General features: G+C 34.4%; 1 protein-coding gene across 13 annotated transcripts in view; it reads right to left on the reverse strand.

The window, feature by feature from the left end:
* C2H12orf50 (chromosome 2 C12orf50 homolog) overlaps positions 1-13,543 on the reverse strand; it is a 41,127-nt gene that overhangs the window by 6,982 nt on the left and 20,602 nt on the right. For 6 of the 13 annotated variants that reach the window (XM_074226547.1, XM_074226546.1, XM_074226545.1 and 3 more), the window contains 8 exons: positions 12,180-12,257; positions 11,983-12,093; positions 9,618-9,728; positions 6,315-6,425; positions 4,195-4,326; positions 2,053-2,157; positions 1,634-1,837; positions 855-1,024 (listed from right to left, as the gene is read on the reverse strand). In XM_074226547.1, coding sequence (XP_074082648.1) covers positions 870-1,024; positions 1,634-1,837; positions 2,053-2,157; positions 4,195-4,326; positions 6,315-6,425; positions 9,618-9,728; positions 11,983-12,093; positions 12,180-12,257 — 1,007 coding nt within the window. In that variant the 3' untranslated portion in view covers positions 855-869. Of the gene's footprint in view, positions 1-854; positions 1,025-1,633; positions 1,838-2,052; positions 2,158-4,194; positions 4,327-6,314; positions 6,426-9,617; positions 9,729-11,982; positions 12,094-12,179; positions 12,258-13,543 lie in introns of those variants that run through there. The other 7 variants (XR_012476235.1, XM_074226542.1, XM_074226540.1 and 4 more) reach the window with 6 other exon arrangements.

Here is a 13,543-nt window from a genome sequence, read left to right on the forward strand (position 1 = left end):
TATCTAAAATGCCCTCCCCTAGCTATATCTGACCCATTAGAATGTAAACTCCTTGAAGGCAGATGGTCCAATTTGCTTGTATTTGTATTCTCAATACTTAGTACTCTGCCTGGGAAAGAACAAGAATTTCATAATTGTGTGATTTTTGTTGTCATTCATCAGTTATTGGTAGAACAGAATTCTAAGAGCACGCATCTTAGAAGAATTAAAACTACAAGTAACTCAATGAGAAATGAAAATAACATTACTACCAAGAATGTGTATGAGATATTACTGAAAATATTTATTTACCAGAAAATGAAGTGAGCCTGTTGCATATCAAGAATGGGAAGTAGCCTAAGTGGTATATTGTAACATCCCCCCCCTTCTCTCTCTCTCTCTATATATATATACTTAAAAGAATATGAGGAAAGAATATTCAGTGAAAAAATGACATCATTATGTCTTAACAATTTCAAGAGTATCCAATACTCAGAATTCCAACAACCAGTCTCACAGAAGAAGTAAACCTAATATGCAATTTAATAGACATGAGTGACATTTTGTTAAGTTCGGAGAATTGTAACCCAGTCTTCAAAAGGGCAAAATTCATAAAGAAAAAGAAGGAAAAGATTGACTTTTCCCTCACCAAGGTTTTGCCTTGCCGACACAGTACAATTATTTGGTTTTATTACATGATCAAATGATTTACATGACACGTGAGATAGCTAGCCATCTGTGCATGGTACAAGAGATGAGACATTGTCAAAAAGATTGCAGTTAACCCTCAAACTAACCCTTTCAGAAAGTAATCACAAAGGCCTGCAGAAAAGCCAAGCCACTAGACCGAGAGTGATAATTGCATGGCAAGTTACTAGAGCAAGAAAATGTCAGCTACTTACAAACAATCCACAAGGGTGAAATAAAGCAGGGGGGAAATATTCTTTGAAGTAGAACTCCAGGGTATGCAATGTCAAAACTTCTCTATGTGACATGAGACATATGGAGATGCCCTTATAGTCTGTCGCTTTGTTAATTTTCCTGTCTGAAATGGAAACAGAATCTGAACCAGTCTGGCCACGAGGCCCATTTCACAAGGAAAATTGACTGGACTATTCTCAACTTGCTTTAAAGTCCCTTCTGCAACTCTTGTTGCCATGAAAGGAAAATAGTGGAACTCTAGAACTTAATGACCAAAGAGTCAAAAAGAGATTGATAACAATTCAGGGCTGGGTTTTCTCAAAGTAGTATTTGGGCATGAGAAGAGAGAGAAAAGAGCATAACTATACAAGAAAGAGTATAACTATTAAAAACTGGGACCTATGCATATGAGGTGGGTTTATTCTCAATTAATTTTAAGAACTTGGGTTTCTGTCAACCAGTCAAAGCCAAGAAAGTGTAACAGGTTTGCTTGACCATATCTCAAGTGTTGGCTGCATTCTTCTGACATTCATCCAGGTGGACAAACAACTCCTAAGATTACTTTTAAAATTTCAAGTCCTTGAATAGAAATGAGACTTTTTCTCACTTACAGAAATGAGACTGGTGATAAGCTTGCAAAAAGAGAGGGCCTGAATGATAGTGACAATCCCAATCAAACTTAAGGAATTTTAGATAGTTTTCACAGCTGATTAGGTCAATTAAAGAGACTCACCTGGACAGAGGTTGAGTTTGGGTTCTTTGTTAACATTGACTTTGTTATAAGTCCCATTTGTTGGCCTGCCACGTGCTGGTGAGTTCAATGAAACACTCCTTACAGTTTCTCTCTGAATGTGAACATAGGATGCGTTCTCCACATTCCTGTTTTTATCATTTCGTTGGTAGCTCACTTTATTTTTGGGGTTTGGAGCCTGTGCTGCTGTTGAGGGACAACAGAGATCATACGGATATAAAACATGACCATCAGAAGAGTAAGTCATAAAACCAAAGTCTGATTAAGTATCTGGGTCTCAAGAAAAACCTAGTCCCTTTGTGTTGTTGTTTTTCTGGTAGGATATCCTACTTGACTAGTTTTATGTCTTTTTTTAAAACATCTATTTTCTCAGTAGTAGTAAACTAGTTTTAATACTTTACCTTTCCTTGTGCCTGTGCCTGGGGGGTTCTTTGGCTCCTCATAAATCCATTTCTTTTTTTTCACCCCTTTAAAGTTAGGTTTCCTCGCTGACTGAGCATCATTCACTTGAAGAAGAGAAGAATTTAAAGTTGATTTTTTTTAAAAAGGAGATGCTTTCATTCAAATATTACTATAGGTGATAATTATATATCTGCACTTCAGTGATTTGACAAAAAAGAAATAACTATACTATTTCTATTCTGATGTTTTCTAGAACAAAAGGAACTCTTTGAAGTACTCAGAAATCTATTTTGGAAGCAGTGAATAGTAAAACAATTTTCAGTAAATGACATTCTTGAGGAAAAAACCCTTTCACAAAAGCAATGTGTAAATTATAGTAAAATAAAACAAAGTATATTTCAAATATAATTCTCCATCACTGCCTAGGTAATGTATCATTAAGTAGAAATGGGCTTGGTATTTTGAACATTTAAATATTTTATTTTGGTCAAACATATACTTCAAAAAGTTCCATCATATAATATACTTATAATTATTCTTACTTTATTTTTTAAAAACTCTATCAGAGGGTTTGGCTCTTCATAGACCATAATGCACTAAACATTGAGATGTAAATTCTATAATATCATCCTATCTTACTTTTCCTGAAAGCATCTCTGAGGCTTTCCTCTGTCTTCCTCTTCATACCCTTGACAGCAATCATTCCTCAGGGTTCTATTCTCCTACTGTCTTGTTTTGCTTAACTAGTTTGTTCCAAAGAATGGCATTTCTTGGGGAGGAGGTGAAGGGAAGGAAAGGAGTGCCATGGCTTATTGGAAAATGCGATAGAAAAATAATAAGTTCAAAAGGGCAAATAGGGAGATTTTGTCACCATTTTGTTAAATTGAGTATGTGCATAAATATATATAGATGTAGATATATGCATATTTACATACACAATTATAACAAAAGTTCAATTTCACATATAATCTTTTTAATCTTTGTTTTGATGATGATTGATACCATCCATAGCAAAAACTAATTTAGAATGAATAGGTTAGATTAAAGAAAGATTAGAAATAGAAAACGTAAGGGATTTTACTGCAATTGCCCAGGTAAGAGATGATGAGGACTTTAACTAGAGAGATAGAAATGTGAATGTTAAGTAGGGGGTGGAACAGAGATAATTTGAGAAATATTGGGGAAGTAGAACTTACAGAACTAGCAAATGATTAAGTATTGTGGAAAAGGAAAGAACCAAAGATGCTTTTCGACAGTGTAAATGAGAAGGATGGAAGCATAACTAATAGAAATTTTAAAATAATAATAATTGGAAGAAGGGCAAGCTTGGGAATAATATATAGGTAGATAGTTTAAATAGTGAATTGTCAAGGGAAGTATGCTCATGCCTGTGTAACCATCTATGTTTGTGGGTAAAGAGAAAGGAGCCTAAAAAAAGGAATGGCTTAAGATGAGCTAGAAAAAAAAATGATCAAAAGAACAAGGTCATGGAAAGTATTGGAGAGGATGAAGAGCACACAAGTATAGAGGGTTATACTACCCCTGGAGAAAAGGTTTTGAGTCATGGAAGAGTAGAGATTAGGGCTCTTATCAGGAATGGTCTCAGTTTTCTCAATAGGCAAATTCATCAAGTGATTAAAGAAGTGCTTTAAATATTTTAGTGTGTCTTGAAAATGAAAGAGAAGGTTTAGAATGGCCATATGACTGAGGACTGTATGGTATGAAATGATTAAAGTGTAGCAATGGATGATCATATGCATTTTATCTTTCCAATTGTTTTGCCTCCCTAATTATATCAGAAGAGATGGGTCAAGTACATTAGACTGTAAAAGAAGCTACCTTTGAAGAGGGGAAATTCGTGATGAATAATTTCCAAAATGTACAATATGTGGGTAATTAAAAGCATTTATATGGTATTTATTTGTAAATGAATTCTTTATATATTTGTTCATTAATCATAAAAGCAACCCTGTGTTATAACTAATTTGATGATATCTCAATTTTCCAGACATGAAGTCAACAAACCATATTATATTTCACAGAGATACCAAGAGAATCTTGCTTCCTTCCTTCTCAGGCCTGCCTCCTATTTCTGAGCTATGTTCTAGTTCATGAACTTATTGGATGGAGTTCAGATCTACCCAAGGACATCTCACTTGAAGAGGGATCCTCTTTGCATTTTGTGGTGATATTCTCAGTAGCATTTAGTACATGTGTTGTAGGTACTGATCTTGTAGGTACAGGACGCTTTGGATGGGGGCTGTCCTTGATGTCTTTGGAAGGAGAAGAGTAAAGAGAAAATGTCAGTATTATTAAAAGTACCTTTTGAGATTAACATTTCAAAATTCCTCTTGTGATATCAAACCACTAATGAAAAAAGTCCCAATCTTTTGATATATTATTTTTAAATATAATAAGTATTTGAAGAATGACTAAACAAATTGTGACATATGAATGTAATTCAGTATTACTGTACCATCGGGAATGACAAGATGGGCCATTAAACTGGGAAGCCCTTTTATGAACTAATTCAGAGTGAAGACAGCAGAAACCAAATAACCTACACATGACAATAATATCATAGAGGAAAAATAACTTGAAAAGATTTTAGATTCTTATTAATACAATGACAAAACCTGAGTCCAAAGGACAAAAGGTGAAGCTTCCACCTATCTCCTGCCAAAAAGGAGACAGACTTAAAATACAGAATAAGACATGATTTTTATTTTAATGTTTGAATGTGCATTGCTGGATTATTTGTTTATTGGGAGGATCTTTTTTAATTGTTTGATTGGGGAGAAGCAGAAGAGAAAAAAATAAATACTTGTAAATTTTTTGATGTATTAAATATTAGAGACCCTGTTTCTCACTATTGCTCCCCAATCTGGAGTCATGGAAGTGTTTCAAAATTTAAATACCATAGCAATGATATACTATTTAAAAAAATTATCAGGTACAGAAAAAGATGCTCATCAGTCCCATAAATAGTAGTTCACTTTAAAATGGAGTCCCCATGGTGACATGGAAAGAGAATTAAAGAACCAAGCTTTTTAATCTTGCTCTATTAAGTATTTGTGTGACCTGACCAATTCATAAATTCTCTGGGTCTCAGTTTCCTCATCTGTAAAATGAGGGAGTTGGACTAATCAACCTCTAATGGTCCTTCTAAGATCTAGATGATGTCCAAATAAATTTTAAATATAACACTCATTACAGGTTCATACAAACATAAAATTTAAAGTACCTTAGAAATCATTTAAACTCATTTTATTGATTAGAAAACTAGAAGGTCAAGGTCTTAGCATAATTCAGTATTACTTCTCCCAATGAAATCCCCTTAGCCCCTGAAGTCTCTCCCTCAATTTGATTGGCTAATTCTTCCCAGATCCTCAATTTTGAAGAGGAAATCCAGATCAACCATGTCACCATTTCTCTCCAGGCTGCATTACTGACTTAATCTCTCCAAAATTTTGTTTACCATGCCTCTAACTCTGGTACCTTCATTACCTTCTCCCCTTTTCATTCCCCCCCGCACCTTCCTTCCATCAGCTCCATCTTAATATGTTGTCTTCTCTTATTGGAATACAAGTTTCTTGGGGCATAGGGATCACTTTTTACTCTACTTGAATGCATATTTACTTAGCAAATCTACCTCTCTCCATCTATATTACAATACTTCCCTTGACAGACCACATCATTTCTCACAATTTCCTTATAGTTTTTGAAATTTTACTTTTCATATGAATGAAACAGATTTTTCAATAAGCCCTTTTCCTTTTTTTCTAATTCCAAATAGAAAATGTTTCTTTAATTATACTTTAGCTAATTGAGAACACTTACAAAGAAGTAAATATCAATGAGCAATATTCAGGAAGATAAGAGGGGGAAAAAACACTTCTAATGACTTAAGTTTGCAACTTGGGTTGGAAAGACATTGGGACCCTTCTCCTGAGAGTTTTTAGTAAAGTATGAATATCAAAACCAGAACTGCTCAAAAGAGACATTTTGAGATTTGGTGATTTCCACACCACATTCTTCTACTTAAAGGGATAAAAAAGGGACAAGATGCCAATCCTATCTTTCTAGTTAGCAACCTGAACTTTCTATGTAAATACAACTAGATTTTTCTTGCAGTGAATAAAAAAAAGGAATTGGACTTTGGATTTGTGTAGCGTTATTTAACTAAAGTCTTATTACATGTGTCTAAACAAATTACAAATAGTAAAATGAGTGATTAAAAATCACAAAGATTTCTTATTACCTTTATTACTGTTTGAACCTTTTGACATGATGAATTTGTTCTCTTCAGTTAAAGCTTCACTTTCATCCACTCCAAGAAATATGATCCTTTGTGGTACATAACAGTCGCCCCCTGCAATAAAGGAACACAAAATCTTGGCAATGATCCTTAAAAATAATCTTTCCTAACTTTACACCTAATTCAGAAATTCTCTCAACATCAATTAAGTCGAGGGTGTTCTAGTCTTTTACTTGATAGATATTTCTAGCGATTGGGAAATTCACTTCTAAATTCTTAAGGCAGCCCAATTTTTTTTTAAAGCTCTAATTGTTATCATAGTCTTGCTTATAAACTGAAGTGAAATATGCATGCTTCTAACTTCTCATTATTATCAATTCTAGGTGGACAACTAGGTGGCACAGTGGATAGTACTGGGCATGGAATCAGAAAGACACAACTTCTGCAGTTCAAATCTGGCTTCAGACACTAGCTGTGTGACCCTGGGAAAATCATTTAAGACCCTGTTTACCTTAGTTTTCTCACCTGTAAAATGAGCTGGAGAAAAAAAATGGCAGACCACTCCAATAGCTTTGCCAAGAAAATTCACAATAGAGTCATGAAGCATCAGACACAATTACTCAACTATAACAACTTCTAATTCTGCCTTCTGGGGCTATGTCGACTAATTCTCAGCCATCACTGTCATATGACAGCCCTTTAAATATATGAAAATATTATGTCTTCACTTTGTACCATGTTCTGAATGCCTTTTCAAAAAAGTGACCCCCAGAACAATACTCCAACATTTCTTAGAGGAAAGTACCTGTTCATTTAGAGTATACAGACTTTTTTAAAGTTCTGAACCCTTTCGGTTGTTCTCTCAACCACCTGAAGCCCATAGTTCATCAATCTCTCCAAACCCACCACCCTCCTGAATTTTCCTGATCCTGTCCAAAGGTGCTGCCATCCTTCTAGTCATTCCAAATCCTGTTTCTTCATAATATTTTTTGTATATGTTCCTTCTGTTTATCCATCATTCTATTTTAAGTCCTCGGTCACGTCTCATCTGGACTATGGAAATGTACTTTTTTTGTTTTACATTGGGGTCTCTGGTTCTTCTTTCCCCTTCTACAATTCACCCTTCAACAAAGCCACCCAATCACAAATCTGACCCTGTCACCATTACTGTTCAAGAAACTGACTTCATATGTTGTTCTAGGAAAAAAAATACAAACTCTTCTATTTGATGATATCTCAGCTTCTTCCCAACATGATCCCATCTTGCTTCCCCAGACTTTTTGAATATCATCCCCCCTTCCAAACACACACTCTATTATGCTTTAACCAAATAGGACTTTCTACTAGAGTCCTTGTCTTTACACTAGCTGTCCATGTCTGAGGTTTCCTTTGTGATTAAGTTCAAGCAATATCATCACCTTCTGCATGAGGCCTTTCTGGGTCCCTAGCAGCTCCTGATGTGTTCCCTCCTGTCTCCAAGCAAGCATATGTTGATTTTGAAATTTTTTTAACCTATGTACCTATGATGTAGGTTGTGATGTCTTCCCCTGTAAACTGAGACAATAAAGCATGTGGAATTTAGGAGTACAAGGAATGTAAGCTTCTTGAGGATAGGGACCATTTCACTTTGCTTTGTTACTCTACAGTTTAATATGTTGTAAGTACTTAATAAATTCTTGTTGATTCTTGACAACTAAGAAACTGGAGGGCCTCAGCAAGGCAGAATTACAACTAGTCTAGTCTTTGTAACCATCTGGTTTCTCAATAGGATAAAAATAAGTTACTGTAGCAAGGGCATTTCCCAGTTCTACTCAATGCCAGATCTTAGTATTTTAGATTTAGGACTTCATGAAAGGTCCTATAGTTCAACTTCTTCAATCTATAGATTGAGGTCCCAGTACAGAAAATAAGTTGCTCTTTTATATATAAAGGAAGCAAAATGGTTGAGCTGAAATTAGAATCCATATTCTCCAAATCAATTCACTATAGTTTTCCGATCTCATATAGACACAAAGGCCACTTTAAGAATCACAGAGTTGATTCCATTCTCTAAATATAATTCAAAAGCTCTGATAACCGCAACAAAATGTTTCTCGACTTCATTTAAAAATTTGCAGGGATAAGGATGGCTTCACAAGTCAACTTATTCCATTTTCATGAATTGCTAGGAAGCTTTTCCTTATATTGAATTGAAATCTCGCACATTCCCTGCCCTTCACTCTCCCCACCAATGTCCACCTCGTGATCCTAGATTTGATATCTGGAATTACAATAAAGCCAATGTCTCTTCCACATGGAAGTGCTGTAGGGATGAAGGCACATATCTTGTTCTTCCTCAAGTCTTGTAATTCTTTAGGCTACAAACAATAAATTTAGTTCCTTCATTAATTCTGAGAGAAAGAAATTTTCAAAGAGTTCCATACACAACTGAGATAGCACAGTATCATCTTCCTGTATATAATCAATCACTGATTGCTAATTGCAATTTTCTGTCAAAGACAGGGGGAAATATTAAGGAAAGGAGCAAATAAATTGCTTGAAACTTGTAGGTACCCAAACAGAGTGGCCAAGAGAGATTAAAGGAGTAGCACTATGAAAAGCATCATTGACACAAATATCTAAATACTCAAGTTTTTATTTTTAATTTTTGGTTTGAAACCAGTTTTAACTCTCTTTACTACTTTCTCCTCCTTCTTCCTCTAACCCATAATCTCTTTTTTCCTTGTTCTTTTGGATCAAACAAAAGTTTTAAAAAAGTAACCTAAGGTGTGCTACTTTTAGCTGCATTTCTGAAGAACCTAATTCAAAATACCTGCATTTTGCAGTGTATTTGAAACTCTCAACACATCTGACCTTCTCTCATACTTACATTTGTACATACTTTATCTCCCCATTAGAAGGTAGGGCTACTTAAAGTCAGAGACTATTTCAAAATCTAGCACATTAGATAGCAGTTTAAAATATTTATTTTTGAATTAAATATGAAAAATTCAATCACTGAAGATAAATATGGAGGATTAAGAAATAGTTCGAGACAAATGAAATGATATACATGAATAATACCATAGACCCCAATTTTATATATATATACATACATTATATATATACTTTTTCACAATACTCTATTGTTGTAGAAAGCAGTCTCTTTAAAGAAAACAGTGATATGAAAAATATAGGATTGATCAAAGAATATAATTTTATAATTACAAGGCCTACTTAACATATCCATTCAGAGCAATAAGTCTGGTGGTCTATGGAATAACAAACATAACTAGCAATAAATACAAAAAAATTGTATGAAGTTACCTCCATTTTCAAAAGCAGCAAGGTCAGTTCTAGGTTTTCCATCCAATGATGCTTTTATCTCACCTTGTCTTTCAAGCATATTGAGCTTTGTTGGAACTGTAAGACCATCTCCTAAAATGGCACAAAAAAGGGGGGGGTTGACATGTCAATAACTACCTTTCTAAAGTACAGATCACCACAGGAACTGTTCTAAAAGTAGTATGCTTATAAGAAGAGAACAAGACTCTGGGATATGATCTAAGAAAAGTATTGTTTGTACAGTGATTTCATGAATAATAAAGTACCTGAGTTTTAAAGCAATTTCACAATTAAATCTGCAAAGAGGAAAATGAGACTATTTTCATATTGGTTCAATTTAAAAATGAAAAGTTTTTTTTCTTCACCATTGGATTTGAAATAGAAACTACTTTTGATTGTGCTTGAGGGTTTATTTTAAATATCATGACTTTAAAGGCATTTACAAATATTCAGAAGCATCATATTTAAGCAAAAGTCGTTACATGTTATTGACTGCTCTTGTGAAAATGAAGTAACTCACTTTCTCATTTATCTTAATATTACTTCATTCTTTAGTAAATTCATGTCAAAAAATCATAGTATAAAATTAACCAAAAAGGCTTTCATAATTACCTTCCCCTCCTATCCCACCATTTTATTATTTTTTATGACCTGGGTTCAAATCCCACCTCTGACACTTTATCCCCTAAATGGAAAACTTAAGATTATAGATCCAGAGCTGGAAGAGAGGAGCTCCTTATGAGGAAGAGGAAGATAAAAATTGAAGAAAGTCAAGTAACTTGCCCAAGGTCACACAGGTTGTGTCAGAGGCGAGATTCAAACTCAGGTCTCACTGGCTCCAAAGTCTAGTCACTTTCCATCTTTTTATTCTGTGTGACACTGGGTATAAGTCACCCAACCATTTTGTACCTCAGTCAACTCCTTAGGACCTAACTCTTAAGTCAAAGACCAGGGTGTCATCTCTGTTGGTAGACTGAGTTCCTACATAAAAAGTTCCTCTAAACTGAGGATATCATAAAGATATTTCATGGGGCCATATCAATGAGGATCACTGTGTTGGAGGAGGATAATGCCAAAAGGACCTTTCACTTGGACAGCACCTGCCATGAGATGTTAAGATTGGTGGCCAGATGCTTTATAAAGTATACCAAATGTTTGAGTTTGTGCTCAATAAAGGACAGGCAGATCATCTGCTCTGTGGATTAACCACAAGTTTGGGGGCTGTTTCCCTACCCCTACCCACCTTGGCCCTGGTGGCTTTCCCTGCTGGGTCTGTTTGACACAAATCCCTGCTACTGCTGCAAAACTGGTTTTAAAGCTCATCCTAGGGGCGAGAATGTGAAGTTTCATTGAGTCCATAGACTTCCACTGTGTTTTCCTGTTTCTAGTTGATATATCAGACAACTAACATAATCAGTTCTATAGACATTGAAGTTAAACATACACTTCATCTTTAAAAAAAAAAAAAGAGAACATTCCCATCTTGTCTCTCAAGTGCAGACAATAGATCTGTTCACTCATTCCAGAAGAGTTGGAGGGGTGTAAGTCCCAGGAGTCAAAAGTCCAATCCTGATTCTAACCCCTGACTTATTTCTATAATTGTATGCATGTCATTTAACCTTGCTAGGTTTCAATTAGTAAATCAAATCAATATGAAAAATCTTCAACTATTTTCAGTCCTACTCTTATAATACAAAATGTTAACAGCAAAACAATGTTTGCAACTGTAAAATCATTGCAAAATCATTTATTCATTCTACATACCTGAAAAGACATAATTTTAGCAAATCAAATCAATATGAAATATCTTCAACTATTTTCAGTCCTACTCTTATAACACAAAATGTTAACAGCAAAACAATGTTTGCAACTGTAAAATCATTGCAAAATCATTTATTCATTCTACATGCCTGAAAAGACATAATTAGATTTCATGATACCTTTGCATATTAAATTTCCGACACATGATAAAAGCATTGTCCACTTTGAATGGATTTATTTCCCACTTAAACTATGTCTTGAAATGCAGAGGTATCTAGTGGAAAGAGAGTTGGCCTTGCAGTAAGGAAAATGCAGGTTCAATTCCGGCCTCTGACAACATTGTTGTCTGTGAGACCTCCCTTTCAGCATCCCAAACAACTTTTTAAGAATCTAATTATCAGTATCAGTGGAGGGAATTTCTGCTTTGGACCTCACCTACAAAATGAAATCAGAGCTAACTTAAAATCAAACAACCAAACAAAAAAGGCTTCTGTCCTTGTGTGTGGCTTACTTTATAAGTCATTCATGCCATATCACTAGGTGTCTCCTAAGCATCACTTTGGTGTTCTGTCATTGAATGGCTTACCTTCTTGCAATTCATTGCCATTTTCCAAGGGTTTTACTAATTCTTTTTCCACTGTTGAAGTTATGCTTTTTGCTGAAATGTCTGGAGGAGTGTGAAATCTGTAGTATTCACCTAATCTCCCCATAAGAAAAATAATGGTTAGTAAAGTGTTTATATAGAGAACTAGAAAACCCCCACACCATCACTGAAATGCTTACCAGACTTATAGCACATTTCCTTTATCGCCCTTTCTTCCTCGATTTCCTCTGGAGTCTTTGTCCACAAACTAGAAGCATCTGCAGGATATATTTTTCAAAATAAATTGTCTCCCATATACAAAGTCTATGAGAAATTCTATTACAAATTAGAAAGAAAAAATCAAGATTGTTACTTTCACTAAGATAGGATTGCTTTTAATTTTTAAACTAATTTAAAATTAAAAGAAATAATTTCAAAGTAAAAAAAAATCCATGAAATCTGCATCCAGAGAAATGTTCCTATTTGCTGTGCTGAATGAATGAAGAATAATTTAGGATCCAGAAGAAAGAAATCACCAATTATATGCATCAAGTGTGGGGTTTTTGACCAAGTTCACATGTCTGTTCCTACTTAGCACTTTATAAGAATCTGTCACAGTTTTTCTTTTAAAGCATTGGATGAAAAAAGTACAGAATGATCCTATATAGCCCTAACACAAACACTGTGGGTTTGTGTTAAGCTTCTAGCCAGCAAAAGTAGTTGAGAAGCCTAGAATTCCCTACCATAGTGATCACCTAGTTTGTACATCCTAGTGTGACCCTAACATGAAATACCATCCCCCCCAAATATAATGTAATTTCCAATTCTCGTTTACTGTTATTTAATAAATGGAAGAATGGTAGATAAAGCAGTGAGTAGGAAGAGTTTGAAGAGAGATTTTGAATATTTTTTCCTCTAAATATTTGAAAGGCTTAGGCAAGGGTCAGAATTGTCTCTATGCATAAATGCAAAGACAGCCTTTACTAAAATGTTATTTAAGACGCATTATGTGTGTATATAATACATATTATATATAGAATGTATATGGTATAACTACATATTGTGCCCCTTAAGTATGCATATTCACATGTGTTCATATATATTTTATAACATACATAAAATTACATAATATTTTGTTTTTAAATGAAATATATGTATGTATGTATATATAATTCATATGCCCAAATATAATGAATTTTATGTATAGTTAACATTTTTCTAGAGAGATTTAATTCATGTAAAGCAGTCTTCCATCATAGGGAAACCAAAGAGTCCAGAAATCACATCAGTTAGGACACTTTGATCTTTCTAAACAGTCATACTTGACAGCAAAGGGTAACAATGATTTAGGATATGAATTCATTTTCAAAAACTTAGTTGAATACTTTAAGAAGTAACACCTCCCAAAACATGAAAGAGCAATGAAAAAAATGAGCTTGCAGGAAGTTTTATATGACCTCCACCTAGGTCAGATTATGACCAGAGCATTTGAAACAGAAAGGAAGAGAGATGGATGAAGCATGAAATAGATTTGCCATCATTTCTATACAAAACTATTCTCATT

This window comes from Macrotis lagotis, chromosome 2, assembly GCF_037893015.1.
Source record: "Macrotis lagotis isolate mMagLag1 chromosome 2, bilby.v1.9.chrom.fasta, whole genome shotgun sequence".
Classification (NCBI taxonomy): domain Eukaryota; kingdom Metazoa; phylum Chordata; class Mammalia; order Peramelemorphia; family Peramelidae; genus Macrotis; species Macrotis lagotis.